The sequence below is a fragment of the Panthera pardus genome, unplaced genomic scaffold (genome assembly GCF_024362965.1).
Source record: "Panthera pardus isolate Hobbes unplaced genomic scaffold, ASM2436296v1 HiC_scaffold_10, whole genome shotgun sequence".
Lineage (NCBI taxonomy): Eukaryota > Metazoa > Chordata > Mammalia > Carnivora > Felidae > Panthera > Panthera pardus.
Window position 1 is genome coordinate 19,571,570 of NW_026526655.1, and position 19,356 is coordinate 19,590,925.

The 19,356-nt window shown below is 54.9% G+C and overlaps 1 protein-coding gene across 9 annotated transcripts in view; it reads left to right on the forward strand.

The window, feature by feature from the left end:
- TNS1 (tensin 1) overlaps positions 1–19,356 on the forward strand; it is a 194,769-nt gene that overhangs the window by 76,449 nt on the left and 98,964 nt on the right. For all 9 annotated transcript variants that reach the window (XM_053904966.1, XM_053904953.1, XM_053904952.1 and 6 more), the window contains one exon: positions 6,124–6,165. In XM_053904966.1, coding sequence (XP_053760941.1) covers positions 6,124–6,165 — 42 coding nt within the window. The remainder of the gene's footprint in view (positions 1–6,123; positions 6,166–19,356) is intronic.

Genomic DNA, 19,356 nt, shown 5'->3' on the forward strand with positions numbered 1-19,356 from the left:
TTTGGGCAATTGCTTAACCTCTCTGAGCCTATTTGCCACAAAAACTTGTCATGAAGACTGAATAAAATTAATGTACGTAAAGCACCCAGTCAGTGCTACACAGCAGGCCCTCCGCAAACCCACCTTTTTTTCCCTCCCGTGTACCTTTTGGTGTCGTTTGAGATGGGCGCCTGGAGCGGTGGGGGCAGGGATGTGCAGGAGGAGTCAGCGAGAACTTAGGTGGAAACAGCCTGGGTGTCCATCGAGGATGGATGGATAAACACAATGTGCTGTACTTATATGGTGGAATAGTCTTCAGCCCTAAAAAGGAACGCCACTCTGCTAAGTGCAAGACATGAATGGATGATCCTCATACAGTCCTGGAGGCTGGAGGTCCACGATCAAGGCGTTGGCGCGTTTGATTTCCTCCGAGGCCTCTCTCCTTGCCTGTTCCTTGTGTCCTCACGTGGTCCTCTTTTTTTGTATGTGCCTCTAGAGACTCTCTGTGGGTCCTAATCTCTTCTTATAAGGACCCCAGCCACAAGGGATGAGGGTCCACTGATGGCCTCATTGTAACTTCATCACCTCTTTAAAGACCTTTCTCTAAATACAGTCCCATTCTGAGGTACTGGGGAATTAGGACTTCGACATATGAATTTGGGGGGATATAACTCAGCCCATAACACGAAGTGAAAGAAGCCAGATACAAAATGCTGTGTGATTCCCAGTGTATGAGGTGCCTAGAACAGGTAAATTCATAGACATAGAGAGGAGATTAGGGATCTCCAGGGGCTGGGAGGAAAGGGGAAGGGGGTTCTTGTTTAGAGGATGTGGGATTTCTATTTGGGAAGATGAAAACATTCGGGAAATGAATAGGGGTGATGGTTGTACAGCAGTGTGAGTGCACTTGATTGCCATCAAATTGTACTTTTTAGAAAAATGATTAAAATGGTGGGGTGCCTCGGTGGCTCAGTCGGTTAAGCATCTGACTTTGGCTCAGGTCATGCTCTCGCTCTTCGTAAGTTTGAGCTCCACGTTGGGCACTGTGCTGATGCTCAGAGCCTGGAGCCCGTTTCAGTTTCTGTGTCTCCCTCTCTCTCTGCCTCTTCCCTGCTTGCATTCTGTCTCTGTCTCAAAAGTAAACAAACAGTGAAAAAATAAAAAAAAGAAATGGTTAAAATGGTAAATTTTATGTTGTGTGCATTTTACCACACACACAAAAGACTAGCTAGAGATAAGGGGAGTGTATGAAGTGCTTAAGTCAGAGACTCAAGTGGCTCTAATTTTGGCCGGGGGAAGGCGGCCCTGTCCAGCCCCAGGGGCCAGGTGGTCATGGGTGTGGGGAGCTCCTTGGAAGGGTTGGGCAAGTTGAGGAGTCTGGGGTTTTATGTAACCGAGGCTGAGAACCTGAGGCCCTGAGAATGGGAGTTGTCACCCAGCTGGGGACCGGGTCCTACCACTTGGCTCATGACTGAGGTGCTGGGGGCCATGCCAGGCGGGTGCCTGGAGCCCACAGACCAAGATTTCACTTGCAGTGCACCCTTCCCCAGCGGATTGACCGGGGACAAGTGTCATGATCTCTTCGAGTCTCCATTTTTTCATCAGTAAAATGGGAGCAATATTACTGACTCTGCAGGACTGGAAGGTCTCAGAGAGACAGGCATGTGGCAGGATTAGCCCCAGCACCTGGCACACAGGAGGTGCCCAACAAATGGCAGTGATTTTTACCACTAGTGGCTGCAGGTGCCTTCCTTTCTCGGGCCTTGAGTGTCTTTCATCGTTCCACAAGTATTTAGTGTGCAGCTACTATGTGCTGGGACTAGTGTGATGAACAAGATGTATTCCTTGCCCTCATGGCGGTTGTTTTCTAGCAAGGGAAACATAGACAAGAAAACAGACACCTGCATAATTAGAAACCGTAATTAGGTCTGTGAAGGAAGAGATAGGAGTGCAGGAGTGTGTGTGTGTGTGTGTGTGTGTGTGTGTGTGTGTGTGTGTGCGTGCACGCACGCACATGCTCATATGTGTGTAAATTAAGGGAGTCAGGGAGGGCCTCTTGGGGGTGGTGGCATTTAAGCCTAAGCCAGAAGTGTGGGAAGGACTCAGCTATGCAGACAGCTGGGCTGAGCGTGTCCCAGGCAGAGGGAACAGCATATGCAGAGGCCCTGAGGAGGAGCAGAGCTAGGTGTGTTCAAAGGACTGAGATCAGCCCCCCTCCCCTTTATGGATTTGGGTCCTTGACAAGGGGATGGATATAGAGTGGTGGTGGAGAGGAGGGCAGGGGCCAGGTCATGCAGAGAGCCCTTGTCTGCCTGGCTGGCTGCTGTCTGGTGCTTTAGACCCTCGTGATCCCTGGGGGAATCTCCAAGGGTGTTCCTGTTGTTGGTATTTTGCTCAGGGACATTTGAAACTCAGAAAGCATTAGTGGGGGTGGGGGAGGGGGCTGATGAATGCCCAGCATTGGCCCTGGTCTGGCCCTGGCTCGAACTCACAAACCGTGAGATCATGACCTGAACTGAAATCAAGAGTTGGATGCTTAACCGACTGAACCACCCAGGCGCCCTGTACATTTTTTTTAGTAGGATCATAATGAGTCCAGGAAAAGAGCTTAGGACAGTAGCAGACAGACAGCCACATTCCATGAGCTTTCCATTACTATTGTTGTTGACTATGGCCATATGGAAGCCAGCGTCTACAGGAGCATCGGCATAGCAGAGAGGGCAGGAGCACATCTCGATCTGGAGCCAGACTGCTGGGTTCGCGTCCTGCCTTCTCTACTGGACAGCTTGTTAACCTCCCTGTGCCTCAGCCTCCTTGTCTATAAAACAGGATGCTGAGGTTTGTTGTAGGAACTAATGAGTTAATTTATGCAGAGTGTGAAGAACAGTGCCTGGCATATAGCGAGTGTGATGGGAGCATTAGCACCGCTGTTTTTATTGTTGCCTTTCTTAGGGTGGAAAAGTGCGCATCAGGCGTGCTCACCCCCCGCTGTGTAGATGGGGTTTTGCAGGTATATCAGGGGAGGAGGCTTACCTGAGGCTGACCTCCTGGGGCTGAGCCCTGGAATCCTGCACTGCTGATACCAGGGAAACGAGGATATGACAGGGCTGGGACCCAGAGCCGCTACGGACGCCCCAGAGTCTGCCCCCTCTGCAGAGAGGTTTCTAGCTTCGGTCCCTAAGGGGCGATGGGAGTGGTCAGTGCTGACACCCGGAGTGTGGGGCGGTAGGCACTGGCCACAGAGTGGCAGGGGGCCCTGGCTCTCCCTGGCACATTCCAGGCTCCTGAGAGGGTGGCCAGGGGCCAGGGTGCCGGAGGGAAGGAGAGAGCCTTTTAAGGAAACATTTCTCTACTTACAAAAAAAAAAAAAAAAAAAAGGAGAGAGAGAGAGAGAGAGAGAGAGACAAGAAACATTGAAACACACAACAAAGTTAGTGGGCTGGCTGGCCGGCTGGCCTGGAATGCACAGCTGTGGGCGGCGGGTGGAGGAGGCTGCTGGGGGGCAGCAGGCCACGAGGGGCACCCAGGCCTCAGGCCCTCTGGCTGGGGGGTCCGCAGATTCCCCTCAGATCTAAATCCTTAGAGGGTGGTTCTGCCTCAGGAGGAGCAGGGAAGGGACCTGGGGTCAGGACACCTGGACCCCCATTATTTCTACCGCCTGAGGATGTTTCTAGGAGAGAGACCCTCCCCCTGTTTCAGAGGATACTGTCCATTCTGCCCCTGCTTTAAATGTACCCATAACCTCTCCCTCAATCCCCGGTCCCTGAATGGGAGACTAGAGATCCCCTGGTGAAATGGCATGGGAGACACTGGCTATGGATGGGACTTGCCCGGGTCTGGGATGCTGTGGCCAGAGCCCGCAGCATCCCTCCTCCTGCAGTATGGTCCTCCATCAGGTTCCCAGCCCCGCCCCAGCCTGGAAGGAAGGAGCAGAGCAGGGCGCTGCCCTGTGGATTACACCCGCTCCCACCCAGGCCCCGAGGGACCCATAAATGGTAGAGCGGTGTGGGAGGAGACACTGGGGGCCTGGCCCCAGAAGGTTGAAGCCTGCAGCCCCTGAATGGGGTTGGGGACGGGAGGAGACAGGGAGGAGGCCACTGCTAGATTCAGGACTCCTGCCCTGAAGGCTCCTGATGGGGACACCCATGTGTCCCTTGTCTGAGACCTTGTCTGGTGGGTGGGGAAGGTAGGGAGCCCCGCAGGCCACAGTCTCCGCTGGGGCCTTCCCTTCCTTCCCACTCCGTTCTCCTGGCATCCTCCACCCCACTCCAGGCCCTGGACTCCCCTTCCTGAAACTTCTAAAACAGTCACTAATGGCTCCATGCTGGTATGTGTCAAGAACCCTGAACTTGTGAGAACATTCCCCCCATGTTTCCTCATTCTCTTGAACATAGGGGATGAGTCCTCCTTCACATTTCATTTCGGGAATCAGAATGCCTGGGTTCAGATCTTGCTCACTTCTCAGCTGTGTGACCTTGGGCAAGTTGTTTAACCTCTCTGTGCCCCCTGTGCCTCAAGTGAAGCTATAATAGCACCTACCCTTTTGGGTTTCTGGAAGGATTAAATGAGTTAATATGGGTCAAGCACTGATAATAATAATGCCTGTCATTTCTATAGTCCACATTCAGCAGGTGTTAGCTGTTGTTCCCTTTTTTGGCCTCATACATGAGTCTCGCCACAATCTCGGAGTAATGCTGAGTACCAGGCCATAGATACTGAGATTCAACTCAGGCTTCTTTGGTGGAGAATGAGCTGGGCAGCAAGCCTGTAACAGGACTGGGTCAAGAACCCGGGGATGCTAAACCCCTAGTTTCTCCACGCCTTGCAGAGCTCAGGGCACACAGTCATGTGTTGTCCCCTTCCGGGCTGGTGTGTCAAGCCTGGGGATCCCTTGGGCTGCTTGGAGGACAGCCTGGGTCAGGTGGAGGGAGGGCCTGGCTGAGGGTGGCTTCTCGTCAACAGCCAGGTCCAGCAGGGCCTGGGCTGTCACCGTTACCGCTTCACTGGCGTGGTGGCTGGGGCAGGGGTTGCCCACTGTTTGAGGAGGCAGCAACCCCCTCTTTGGTGATCCAGGGCTTGTGCCCAGACACCCTCATGCCCGAGGGAGAGCCTCCCCCTAGTCCCCTCTGTGGGCCCCTTGGGTTGGGAACTGGAGCCAAGATTGAGGTATGAGCTCCAAGAAAAACGTGTCCCGGCTAGAAAAAAAAGAACACACTGCGCCTCTGATAAAGGGCCCTGCTAATTGTCAGCGTAGTGGTTTTGGCTGCCCTGGCTGGGGGGGGGGGGGGGGTTGTTATCTCAGGGAAGGGAGAAATGCAGCCCTCCCTCCCCAGTCCCTCTGTCTGGAGGCCCAAGTTGCCACCCCCGCCTCCATCGGAGAGGAAGATGAGGATGATGTGGGAGCCAAAACATAAGAGACTCCTAAAAACTGAGAACAAACTGAGAGTTGATGGGGGGGAGGGAGGGGAGGGTGGGTGAGGGGCATTGAGGAGGGCACCTGTCGGGATGAGCACTGGGTGTTGTATGGAAACCAATTTGACAATAAATTTCGTCTTAAAAAAAACCAAACAAACAATAGCTGACCCATACAGGGTGCTTTCGCCCCTCAAGGCTTCCTTGGGAAGAGCTGGCAGGGGCCCTTCGCCAGCCTGCTTCCCACATGCTGAGGGGACCCCAGACACTGCCGTTTTTGGTGAGATGCCCTGGTGCTGGGGAGAACCTCCTTTCCTAGAGGTCTTAAACGTGTTTTTTAAAAAAAATTTAAAACAAATCTTAGCCTACTGTAGAACATAGAGCAAAGAAAAAAAAATCCTTATTCTTATTACCTCAACCCATTGTTGTGAAAAATTCTGGTGCACTGACCTCCAGTCTTCTGCGTATTTTTCTACAGAACTGAAAAATTGTGATACACATTTCGTTTTTGCCTCCTGCGGCACCCCCTCTACCAAGCATTATTGCCTGAACGTTTTCCCATGTTATTGCGCGGGCTTCTAGTGGCCTCTCAAGCTGGAGATTGTCATTGTGTTGAGTTGAGGGAAGGGGTGTCTAGTGTGGAGGTGGGACCATTGGAATGATCTCAGGAGGCCCTGGTTTTCTATGGGGATGAAAGATGCTAACCTTGCCCTTTCTCTGTTCCTCCCACAGGTGGCTGCCCCCTGCATTCCTCCATCCAACCATGAACTGGTGGTGAGTGACAGACCCTTCCCTACCCTGCTGGTCTCTCCTCCTCTTTCCCCAGCTCCTTGGTTACAGCTTACTTTAGACCTAAGCATGCTGCAAGCCCCCGAGGGTGCTGGGCAATTCGGGGAGGAGGAGGAGGGGGACCCTTCCCAAGGCTGAAGCCGGACTGGGAGGAAATGAGTCATGAGGTCCCTTCTGATGAGATGCAGGGCCTCCTATTTCAATTTGAGACTTAAGTCCTTGGAAAAACCCATAAAAGGGCATCTTGCATGCCTCCGAGGCCTGGCCAGGTGCCTATTGTTCTGGGGCTTCCAGGACCAGGGGGTGGCATCTCCTTCTACCTGCCTGGTCCCGGGTCAGGTACCCTTCGGCTGGAGGAAGGGGGACGGGAGGCATGACCCACAGAGTTCACCTGCTTGGGCAGGTGCTCACACTCAGGTGGCCCGTTCCACCTTCAAGCTGGAACTGACTCTGCTTTTCTGCCCCGTCTCCCTGTCTCCCACCCTTCCCTCCCCTGTCAGGCTTCCAGAGAAGTATGGACGGGCAGGACTCATGAGTTGTGGGCTGGGGAGAGGGGCCCGTTCCAGACTGATCCCAGCTGGGCTGATTTGGAACACTGGGAACTTTTCTTCCCTGCCCTCTCAGTGCCTTCGCACCCTGTGAAGGCCTCCTGCTCCCCAGCCCAGTGCTGGAGGCAGGCAGGGCCCTGGAGGCTGGAGGGGGAGGGGTCTGCCCCACACGGGGCATGCGTGTGCATGCAGGGTGTGTCACGGAGGGCCCCGGTGGGCACAGTCAGATTTGCTGGTGCAGAGGAGCCTGTGGTGACCCTGGTGTGGGTGGGGGCCGGGGGAGGGAGCAGGGGTGTCCCTGAGGCCCAGGCTGTTCCAGGTATCTACACGCTCGCTCAGCCTGCATACTGCAATCTCCGTCAGGCCACCTGGTTTCTTCTTTCCCTCCAACACCCATTGGCCGGGTGACCGTGGACCAGTCCCCCCCTCTTTCTGGACCCCAGTTTCCCTTTCTGTCAAAGAGAGGGGTTGCTCTAGATGCTCCCCAGGCCTTCTCAGTGCTGAGAAGTGTCCCCTCCACTGAGGGTCATTGATGGAACGAAATCAAGTTTGTGGAAGTGCCTGTGCCTCAGACACCTCGGACCCTCGGTGGCGCCCCTGCCCTCTGCACCCCAGGCCCAGGCCCTGCCAAGCTGTTTCCCTTCTGTGCAGCGGCCGCCCCTTTCCCTCTGGCCTCCCCGGGCTCAAGCCCTCCTGGGCCTCAGCTCTGCCCAGCTGTGCCGCTCCAGATGTGGAGTGTTATTCACGCAGGGCCCAGTCGCACGTCGTCTGACAACAGTGGGGGTGGGGTGCCGCGGGGAGGTGGTGGTGAGGAGGCCAGAGTGCGGGCCTGGTCTGCAGCCACCAGCGAGAAGTCTCTCTGGGATTGCTGAGGGTCACCGTGGCAGGCCGAGAGCAGGGAGGAGGAGCATAAGTCTCATCATTTCAACCCAACTGCCACCACCTTGCCTCTGAGAACAGAATGTCCTTGGCTGGTCTTGGACAGCTGGGGGGTCCGGGCTTTAGGGATCTTGGAGCAGAAGCCAGATTCCTGGCCATTTGGAGTCCTGTGAGCTTTGTTTATGTGAGGAAGGGGTCAGGGGTTGGGACAAAAGGGGACAGGTTGGCACTCCAGCTGGAAGGATGTCAGATACCAGAAGGAACTCCTACCTGTCTTCCCGTCGGGGTGATGTGCCCCACCTGTGCAGGGGACTCTGCCCTTCCCGGAGGTTGGGTCAGCCACCTGGTGGCGAAGCCGTTGTGACACCAGCTTGTGCCCACAGAGGGCCCCCACCTGAGTCAGAACAGCCCCGCCCCCTGCCCCAGCACTGGTGAAGAGTGAGGGGTTAGACTACCCCCTTTGGGTCCTGGCTCCCCAGTCTGTGGTATGCGATCTTGAACACACTGCTTAACTTCTCTGGGCCTCAGTTTCCCCTCTGCAGATTGGGATTTGGTAATAGCAGCCACTGCATGAGATTGTTAAGAGAATAAAAGGAGCAAATGAATGTATTTAATTCATCTGGATTCAGGGCCCTCCAGCAGCTGGCCACTTGATTTGCGTAAAAGTCCAGTTTCTTGCGTTGGCCTGTGCGTGGTCTACGTGACAGGTTTCCTTTCCGACCTTGCCTCCTTCTAGAAGCTCTCTCCTTCACTGACTCTGCTTCAGGTACCTTGTCTTCTCGCTGCCCCTTGAACATAGCAGGCACGATGCTGCTTCAGGGCTGTAGAGCCTGCAAGGCTCTTTCCCTCCCTCGGATCTTCCCACAAGTGTGAGATTTCTCTTCCCCCCGCAACCCTGTCTCCCCTCCCTGCTTTCCGTGTCCCTCCACGTATTGCCGTCTGGTACACTGTGTGTCTTACAAGGTCCCCCTCATACCAGCATGTAAGCTCTGTGTCAACAAGGGATTTTTACTGTTGTGTCCATTGTTGTATCCCCACTGTCTGGCACATAGTAGGTGCTCAGTATGTGCTCACTGGGTGGCTAGAAGGAAGGCTTGCAGCCGGATGCCTGGTGCAGATTAGGTGCTCAGTAAGCAGGGCTGCTGTCGCTCCTATTCCCTGGCTTGCTGATGGGTGGGTGGGGGGGTCTATTAGGGGGGCTGAGCTCCAGCCAGAATCTCTCCTGCTGTCCCCAGAGAGTGGGAAAGTGGCCCAGGGGAAAACCGGGAGAAAGTTTGGCTTCCCCCTGAGGGCACTCAGCACCTTTTCCTCAAGGCAGGCAAGGCAAGTGCTTTGAGCAGGTTCACAAGAGGGAGGAAAGGGTGGGATGTATTTTTTCCTTTCTTTTCCATTTGCTGCCTCTCCTTCAGCCTCGGCAGAGCTGGTCTCTGGTCTTCCTGCCCCCTTCCCTCGTGCCCCACACCGTGTGTGTCTGCCCGTGGTGTTTTCTCCATGTCTCAGTTGGGCCCCAGCTCTCCCTCTGGCCTTCTCACCCATCCTGCTTAGATCTTACCCCCCTGGGATCGGGGGCCCACATCCTGGGCACAGGATTTCTGCCCAGCCTCTGCCTGCCAGACACATTTTCCAGCCTGTGCCAGGCCAGCCAGGGCAAAGTGGCTTAATCTTCAACCCGTGTTTTCATCTTACTCAACAGATGTTGCCCAAGGCCTTGGGCAGCAGGGTCCTAGGGTCACCTCCCTCCTGTGGGGTCTCTCGGTGGGGGCAGGATGAAGAGGGGAGAGAGAGGGCTTGTTTGCCACGGACACTCCTGATCCTTGGAAGTTGCTGAAGCCGCTTTCTCAGCTTCTGACAAATAAGGGTCAAAAGGAATTTCCCGAGGGTGGTGGCCAAGTGGAGTGGCCACCGAGCTCTGCCAGATGGTGAGCCCTTGTGCACACACAGCCTGGCACCCAGGAGGCCTGGGCTGGCCAAAGATGGGTGTGCACTGCTTCTCCTCATACAGACCAGCCCCCTGGCAGGTGCTCCAAAGGGCCTCGTGGAATGAATTGGAGGTCCGGTGCGGGGTCTGTGTTGGGGGGGAGAAGGAAGAGGTGAATGGGGCAATTGGAATCCCAGGCTGGCTTCACCCATAATAGCAATCAGAGCAGTAGTTCAAAGTTAACCCTCGTATGGGACTTTCCATTTGCTAAATATTGTTCTGAAAGCTTTGCAAAAATAAACTCATTTATTCTTCATGACAACACAGCAAGAGGGATGCTGTTATTATCCCCGTGTTACAGATGAGGAACTGAGGCCTAACGCCACAGAGCTATTCAGAGGGTGGAGCTGGAATATTTAATATTCAGTAGTCAGCACCACAGTGCACCCTCCACTCCTGTCAGTAATGACAGACAGCATTCCCTTGCATGGCACCTGTGGGTTTCAAAGCCCTTCCCCTGACATTGGGCTATTCGGAACCCACAGTGAATTGTGTGGAAGTCTGGGCACTTCCAGACAAGTGTGAGACCAACCTGGGTGGACGGGAGGAACACATTGTGCAGAGGAACAATCTGGGGATCAGAAAGGCTAGGTGACTTGTTCATGGTCACACAGCAGTGCCGGTGGGGGAGAGGGGATGGGTCAGGAGTGTGGTTTTATTTTTTTTATTTTTTAAAGTTTATTTATGTATTTTGAGAGAGAGCCTGTGAGCAGGGGAGGGGCAGAGAGAGAGGGAGAGAGAATCCCAAGCAGGCTCTGAGCTGTCAGCAGAGAGCCTGACTTGGGGCTTGAACCCACGCACCATGAGATTATGAGCTGAACTGAAATCAAGAGTCAGACACCCAACCGACTGAGCCACTCAGGTGCCCCTGGAGTGGGGTTTTTGATTCCTGGTTCTGCTTTCTCCCCAGGATACCCTAGATGCTTTCTGCTGATGTAAACACTTAATGCAACCAGGTGGACTTTTCTGGGATTCCCTTCCCTTCCCTCCCCTCCCCTCCCCCCTTCTTTTATTTATATGGTCCCCCCTTCTTTTATTTATATGGTGTCAATGCTGTGAAGTTGATACACAATGTTACATTAGTTTCAGGCGTTGGGATTTCATTTTCTTTTTTTTTTTTTTTAATTTTTTTTTTAACGTTTATTTATTTTTGAGACAGAGAGAGACAGAGCATGAACAGGGGAGGGGCAGAGAAAGAGGGAGACACAGAATCTGAAACAGGCTCCAGGCTCTGAGCTGTCAGCACAGAGCCCGACGCGGGGCTCGAACTCACGGACCCTGAGATCATGACCTGAGCCGAAGTCGGACGCTTTACTGACTGAGCCACCCAGGCGCCCCTGGGATTTTATTTTCTAAACAGCACCAACCACCAGTCTACCTATGTAGCCCGTTTGCCAAAGGATCTGAGATTTAAAGGAGGGTCTGTCCCTCCATCTTTCTGTCCATCCATCCTACCAACAGACATTTCCCGAGCACCCGCCTTGTGCCAGGTGCCGTTTTAATGCTGGGGCTGTAAAGTTCTTTTCTGCCACAGTGCCAGGCCTTCTAGAAGGTGGGTGGGGTTGGGTGGCATGGAGTCACAGGAATGAGAGGGCTTTAACACTGTTTGGTCCAGTGAGGCCCTGAAAAAATATTTTTTGACTTTTCTTTTCTTTATTGTGGTAAAACACACGGAGCGTAAGAGTCACCATCTTCACCGTTTTTGAGCGCAGGCAGTGGTGTTAAGTGGGTATTCCACTCCTGTACAACCATCACCCATCTGTCTCCGGAACTCTTGTCGTCTTGTAAGACAAAACTCTACCCATCAAACAGAACGCCCCCTCCGCTTCCCCAGTCCCTGCCAGTCACCATTCTGCTTTGTATCTCTGTGAATTTGACCGCTCAAGTGACTCATGTCAGCGGAATCATGTAATATGTGTCCTTTTGTGACTGACTTGTTTCACTTCGCAGGATGTCTTCAAGGCCGTGCTGTGCTGGCAGAATGTCCTTCCTTTTCAAGGCTGAATAATGTTCCATTGTACGTGCGTCACATTTTGCTTAGCCGTTCCCCCGTCGGACATCTGAGCTTCCTCCGTGTTTCCATGTTTTAACATTCATTATTGCGAGTAATGCTGTTTTCTTGATAGCAGCCATCCTCGTGGGCGTGAGGTGGTGGCCCTGAGATTTTCAGATGACTTCCCCAAGGGGCGGATCTGAGGGAAGAAGGCACCATGCCGCCTCACGGAAGAGGAGAGGATGTGATGTTAATCGGTTCCGGAGAAGTGTGCGGAACCCTCAGCCCCCGTGCTGCCGTCTTGCCCTCCGTTAAGGAGAGTGGCTAGGAGTCACTTCAGTTTGGACGCCAGTCTCTTGATGAAATTTCATCTTGTAGCACTGTGTGCCATGAGTGACCATCTTGGGAGATTCTAGAAAACAGAGCAATGTCAGAAGAACCCCATAGAGCCTTGGTTTTTAAAGGAGAGCGCAAACTCAGGACATTGCATTCCAAGGAAGATTCCCAGAGTGGTGAGGGAGGCTGAAGATCTCAATTTGTGCAAAAGGGCTGTGCGGTCTGGAGAGGGGAAGATATGGAGTGGGTGTGGAATGGGAGTAAGAACGTGAGGAAGGGCAGATTGGCTTGTTTTCTGTTGCTCTCCGGAGTAGAACCTAGTAGGTGGAGGTTATTAGAAAAAAGACGAGACTTGGATGTGAAGAGGAGCTTTCTAACACCTCAAATGGCCCAGCGGGGCCATGGGGGAGAGTCTCTGTCTATTGCTGGAGCCCATACTCACTGATACCTGTTAGGTATGAGGCCGGTGCTGATGGCAGGTTCCTGCTCTGAGGAGTGCCTGGTGGCAGTCCTGGTGGAGGTCCTGCCCTTAGACTGGGCTGTGAAGGGACATGGTTCCTGGAGGCCAAGGCATCCACTAATGTGCTGACCACCACCCCTGGGACCTCCACTGGGAGGGGCCAAAGTCAGGCCTTTGCCCTCAGGAGCCCTGCCCTCTGGAGCCACGTTTAGTGGGGGCTGGGGGAGAGAGAGATTTATCAGGTGGAAATGAATTAGTGCCCGCCTGGGGGCGGGGGTCTGACCAGAGGTACTTGGGAGCCAGGGAAAGAAGCAGTCAGGTTGTGCTGTGGTAGTTGAGGAAGTCTGTCTCCTGTTCCAGGTCCAGTTTAAGATGTGAGCAAATGGAAGAGAGGTGGGGAGGAGGAGGGAGAGCTGAGACAGAGAGGGGGTAGGGCCTTGGTGTGAGTTACCGTTGGGAGCCAGGGCAAATCCAGGGTAAATATTTTTGGCCAGTCTGCCCTTGCTGGGTGGGGTTGGGGGGGAGGGGAAGTGGGGCCAGACAATCCTGTCTCATTTTGGTTGGTGGCCCTGGCTGGGCATGCTGGTGGAACTGGTTGAGTGCAGGAATGGAGGCAGAGTGAACCCGGCATGTGTGGCCAGATGAGGGAGGAGTTCACAAGCTGGGCAGGGGAACTTGAACTTGATGAGCCAAGCAGTAGGGCCGTTATGGGTCCGTGAGTGGGGAAGTGACCCAAAGCTGGATCTGAGTCTGCTGCCAGCTGTGGGGTGTGGCGAGGGGGCTGCGGGAGGAGGGCTGGGTGGACCAGAGGCTGGCACAGGTGCTTGGTGGGGGGCAGAGAGGATTTCGACAGGAGTGGCTAGAGGGGCAGGGACGAAGGGCCGAGCGGACTCCCAGCGCCCCGGCTGAGGGGAGAATAGCATCCAGGGTGGAGCAGGGGGTAGGAGGTGTGTTGGGGGGAGTACTCCCCCCTGGCCTGGCCAGGTGTGTGCATGCCACCCCTGCCCTTGCCCCCTCTCAGCCAGGAGCTGTGCTCTGGGTCCCTCCGGGTGAACTGGGGCCGGCCCGAGGACAGGAGTGGGCTTGCCCGGGCCCCTCCCTGGGGGGTGCGGGGAAAATCAGGCATCACATTCCATTTAATCACACCCAGCCTGTTCTGTTTCTCTGGTGGCCTAGGCCTGCCCAGGAGAGGATGTCGCCCCTGGAGTGACTTCACTCAAACACTTCAGGGGGAACCAGGCTGCTGGCCTCCCTCCTACCCTGGCCGGGCCTAGCCTTGCTTGTTCCACACCCTCTCTCCAGCCCCCTGCACTCAGTGCTGATGCCCAGCCCCAGTGGCTCCCCGTTCCCAGGATGGCCGTAATTAACACGAAGGGTGGGGGGCAAACACAGGCTTTGAGGCGAAGACCTGCGCTCATGTAGAGCTGGCCAGCCTCCCTGGACGCTCAGTTTCTGCATCTGCCAGAAGGGTTCCAGAGAGCCTCTGCTGCCTCAGCTCGTTTTATCCTGTGTGATGGTCCCGCTCCCACCCCTGGGGCTGTGGGGTCTGTAAAGTGCCATCCCGGCCACGCCCCCTCTAAGTGCCCAGGAAATGGCGCTTCCCTGCTCTTCCCTTATGCTACCAGCCCCTCCTTTCATCTGCTTAGGGTTCTATTTCTGGAACCGGAGCAAGTGAGCCCGGAATAACCTGTCGTGGGTCCTGGGGCTGAGGACGCCCCAGCTCCCCCGCTGGCCCTACCTGCCAGCTCCCACCTGTTCTCCCCACTCCTGAAAGGCAGCACTGCCTGTGATCTCACAGCCCGTTGCCATGGCAGTAGATGTGATGTCATGGGGTCTATTGGGCCTGAAAAACTGCCCGGATTCCAGGCCTCCCAGGGGGCAAGAGTGGGGAGGGCTGAAGGGGTGGAAGGGAGGAGGGTGTGAGGAATTTCTGGACAGAATGTTCCTCCGGAGGCTGAGTCTGCATTCTGCGCCAGACCCCTCCCCCCAGCCCTGGGCTTGGGCATCCACCCGCCTCCCCCCATTGGCCCTTGCCTTGCCTTTTCCTTCCTCCACAACAGCAGCCCACAGATACATTTTTTCCCCAGCCCACCCTCCCTGCAGGCCACCGATATGTACTGCACAAACCCCTGGGCAGCATCCTGGCCACCCAGCCCCTCGGGCCCACACAGTCGGGGTGGGTATGCATGCATGGAGGGGGCGTGCGTGTGTCTTTTTTTGGAAAAAAAAAAAAAAAAAACTTGAGGAAAGGATGTGCAGTTTCCCTTATCCGCCCTGTGGTTCACAACCCCTCACATTCAGGAAGTTCTCTCTGATGTCTGATCTCAGTGTCTTCTACTGCAGCCCATTTCCTCCTCTTCCTATGGCAGTGCATTGGAGGAGTCTCTTCCTCCTGAGGGTCCGAGACAATTAGTCGTTAAGTCACAGAAAGCTTGTTCCCAACAGGAGGGCAGTTGATTGAGAGGAACTCTCAATGAGTGAAGATCATTGCCAGGGAGGGGAGCTAGAACCTGAGAGATGGTGAGGGAGCCTGGTTTGAATCCCAGCCCTCCTCCCTACTAGCTGTGCTGTGTTGGGAAAATTACTGAATCTCCTGGACCTTCTGTCTCAACTGTAAAATGGGGTCCTGCTTACCTCACAGGGTGGTGATGCGGATTGATGATCGTGAAAGTCAAGAACCTGATATGACGCCCAGATCATTAGCACTCAATGAACAATTACTGTTATTGTGCTGATGTTATTGTGCTGATGTTATGAAAAGGCATCCCCAGACTAGGGCCAGGAAGAGGTAAGGCAGGTGAGGCACCCATGGTGGAAAATGTGAGAAGGCATGTTGCTCTCAGGGTCGTGTGGGTGCACGTTGAACTGCCCGAGAGTGAATGCCTCCTTACATTTTCTGCCCTAAGCACCTCACCCTAGTCCCTGCCTCGCTGCAGACTTAGAGTTTGGGACCCTAGAGCAGGGTGATCTGTGAAGAGCAAGGCTTGGCCATCAAGTGGCACCAGGTCCAAACCCTGCCACCTGCTTGGCATTGTTCTGGCTGGAGGCAAGGAGGATTCCTGAAGACCCCTGGCGGGGCTGTGAGTTGACCGCCCTCAGCTTCGGAAAGCCTGGGGTCCTTAGATCTGGGTTTTGTGCTGGGATTGGGTAGGGGTGGGGCTAGATGAGGGGTGCCCTCCCTGTCTGGCTTCATCTGCTATATCCTTCTGCAGCTGAGCCTCAGGGGGAAGGTAGGGGAGAGCCTTCCTGCTAACGTGTCCTGCAGGTTGGCTAGAGATTGGGGTGAGGGTCAGCAAGGTGAGCTCAGCGGTGGGGTCTAGAGACCTGGGTGCCAACCCCAGTATTGCTGTAGACCTTCCTGCGAGAGGCTGGGGGACTCAGACCTCTCTGCACCTCAGTTTCCCCATCTGTGAAACAGGGAGGGAGGGAGGAGATGGTGTCTGAGGTCCTTCTCAGAGCTGGTGTTCTTAGGAGTGGTGTGCAAGGATGGTGTGTGTGTGTGTGTGTGTGTGTGTGTGTGTGTAGAAAGGTCCTGGCCAAAATCCAAGCAAAGATGGAGGTCAGAGAGCTCGGCTCCAGGAAGTCTGGGGGTACCAGCCTCATGGTCAGGGGTGAGCATGGTCAGGGGGCCAGGGAAGATAGTGAGGGGCTCTCGTGGTTAACTCACTCAGTCGCTATTTGCTGAGGGCCTACAGTGTGCCAGGCCCCGCCCCAGGCTCTGGGGGCTATGGGGACTTACCTTGTAGTGGGGCAGGAAAACCCTAAATGAGATAAGCAAGTAAAATACATAGTGTGTTGGAGAGCAAGGGGTTCGAAGAAGAAAACTAAACCAGGGAATGGGGAAAAAGAATGTTTGAGTGGGTGTGTGTCCACGTCCCGAAGGTGGGCTGACAGCCTAGGCCGAGTGGGTCGCTGTGGCCATCGGAGCTCTGGGTCGGCCAGCTCAGGGCCCACAGGTTGGGGTGCTCTGGGGGCTTCCCTACAGCACAGTCAAGGGGCTGGGGCAGGGGCAGCCTCAGGGAGACCGTGACCTTGTGCTCCCCATCCCTTGCCTTTTTCATTTCCAGAAGCCCCAGGGCTGGCGGTGCCTGGGGGACAGAGAAGCAGGACTTCAAACCTGGGAGGACTGGGATGCAAGACAGAGGGGTGGGGAGCTCAGTGTGCATGCTGAGCTGTATTTGCAAACACCGCAGGGTAACACTGGGTGTCTAGCTCGGGAGGGGTTTTTGGAAATTTTTATCTTCTCAGAAAGCATGTCGACCACTAAGTCGAAGGCATCTGATGGCTGACCCTGTGGCCGCCCTCCAGCTGGCCTGGGGAAGGGGTGGGGGCCGAGGGGCTGGTGCTCAGATGATCGCTGGCCAGGAGGGAAGTTTCTCTTGCAGTGCTGAGGCCTGTGGTTTCTAATATTGACTCGTCTCCCTGGGGAGGGGTGGAGCAGGAGGGTCAAGGCGGGGTAGGGTGGGCCTTGGGAGTGTGCAGGGTGGAAACGGTAAATAACAGCTAACATTTATTGAGAGCTTCCAAGTGCCAGGCCCTATTCTAAGTGCTTAATGTGCTCCGTCTCATTTGGTGCTCACAAAATAGCGCTCCGCAGCCCTGTTGAGGAGCAAGGACAAAGTGACTTGCTTGCGGTCACAAGTTAGTAGCAGAGAGAGTCAGGACAGGGCCCTGGCTGCTAACGCTGTTAGCTTAGACCTGTGGTTTTCAAAGTGGCATCCCCGCACCTGGAAACCTTTGAGAGATGCACGTTCTTGGGTTCTACCATAGGGCCACTGGATTAGACCCTCTGGGCAGGGCCCAGCCACCTGTATGTCCACAGCCCTCCAGGGGATTCTGAGATCCTCCCCTCCTCCCCTCCCGCTGCCTGCCCGGTTCACAGCCTGTTCTGCCCAGAGTCAGGCCTCTCAGGAGGCTTTACCCAGAGCAGGATGAGGGCCTCCTAAGGGCCTGTGATGAGCCTGGGGCAGGTACTTTGTCTCCACCTTTTCTGTCCTACCCAATTTCTGACCTTTCTGACCCCCCCCCCCCCCCCCCCATCTAGGCAGGCTGGTTAAGAGTGAGGGCTTTGGAGTTGGGAGATCTGGATTCAAATCTCAGTTCTGTGGTGTAGACTGTGCACACAGAAGGTCCCTGGGATCAGCCTGCCTGGAGTGTTCCTCCTTTCCTGGAGGGTAGAACAACTCAGAGAGGAGGCAGTTGGGCCTTCCTGCTTAGCCACAGTCTCCACAGGAGTGTTGCAGAGCCCTGGACCAGAAGGGATAGTGGGAGGGTCAGGGCACCACTGCCGAGGACTCCCCTGGTTGGGGCTCGTGGTTGTTGGAGGCTGAGGGGAGAACCTGGCCCCAGTTAGCAGGCAGCTCCTAGAGCTCAGGCTGGGATAGCGGTCCCTGGGGATTTCCAGACTGCCCCTGCCGGGTGGCCTGTGGGCCGGGAGTGGGGGCTGGAAGAGGGTGGCTGAGGACTGGGACTGGGCTCAGAGGGAGTGGAATGTGACATCTTTTCTTCTCCAGAGTCATTCTCAGACTCCAGGCGGGCTGACCTGGGGCCTGGGAGGCGCTGGCTGACTTGCCTCCCCATCTCTTACTCTGTTCCTGGGCCCTGTCCTCCCTCAACAATCCACATTGTCTTGGCCATGAACTACTCAGGAAGTTTCATCTTCTGGAAAGAAGTTTTGGCCTCAGCCTCCCATCTTCCAGGCCATAGGGGTAAAGGGGTCTGGGCCATTTCCAGAAAGAGCAGTGCTACCTTGATCCCAGCTGGCTTTCTTCCTCCATGCCCAGCTCTCCTCCCTGATGCCAGAACCTTTCAGAGGCCATTCTGTCCTTTCCCCTGTCTTCCACAGGGGTGAGCAGCTCACCAGGAATGGGGTCAGGGCAGGCGTTTCCTATTCTGAGACACTGTCCTAAGCTGGTTCCTGCTCATCATGGCAATGGCTTGCTTTCTAACCCTCACGGTCATGCTCACGTCCTTCTGTGTGATTCAGGGGCCCCTGGAACTTTACTGGGTGGGAAACAGAGCCCTCGAGACTGTAGGCAGGAATTGGATCTGGAATGGGAAGTTTCTCTCCTGTATGGGGGAGTCCAAGGAACCCGCTTTTTAGGATCCCTTTAGTAGGAAACACTAATGTTGTCCTGGCAGGGAAAGGGTGGAGCCAACATCAGGGACAGGATCAGTCCAGGATCAGCATCAGGACAGGATCAGCCGGCATGTATTGGTGGCCGGCTACACATATATCCCAGTCCCCGGCGTGAGGGATATGGCAGCTGAGTTGGTAAAAATGCTGCTTTGAATGTTTTTTGGAGGCAGGTGAGTAAGACTCACAAAACAGTATTTGGGGAACAAGACATATTCCCATGATGAGATTATTTATACCCGAAGGACCAGAGACATAGCACAGAGAGCAGGCTTATTGGAGTTCCAAGGTGGGAGGGAGTCCTCCTTACTGAGTGTTCAGGAAGGGCCTCGGGGCGGAGACCTTGTCGGAAAAGAGTGTGGACGCAGGAGCCATTCCGCAAGCAAAGGCCTGAATGTGGGAATAAACCAGGAGATCTAGGGACAGGTCTGGATGGGGCAGAGCTTTGGGGCAGGGCTAATGGTGGGGGGCTTTGAAAGCCCACAGAAGAGTTAAGTCTCTGGAAGACTTCATCCTGGACTGTGGGGGTTTCACACAAAGACCACGAAGCGCGGAGTCCCAAGAGGGGGTTCAGATCCTGTTGTGGCCAGTAGTAGTCCATGACTTTGGGCTACTCATTTACCTTGTCCTTTTCTGTGAAGTGGGGGCTCAAAGGTAATAATGGGACCCACCTCACTGGGTTCTCGTCATGAATAAATGAGCCGGTGCAGGTGAAGACAGCTGGCACGTAGGGATAGGCTTGACCTTGACCCTCTCTGTGTTCCTTTTGGAGGGGTCAACAATTGAATCACAGGCCTTGGTGAGAGGTTCGTCGAGCTGGCTCGTTCTAGTACCAGTCGGATTATT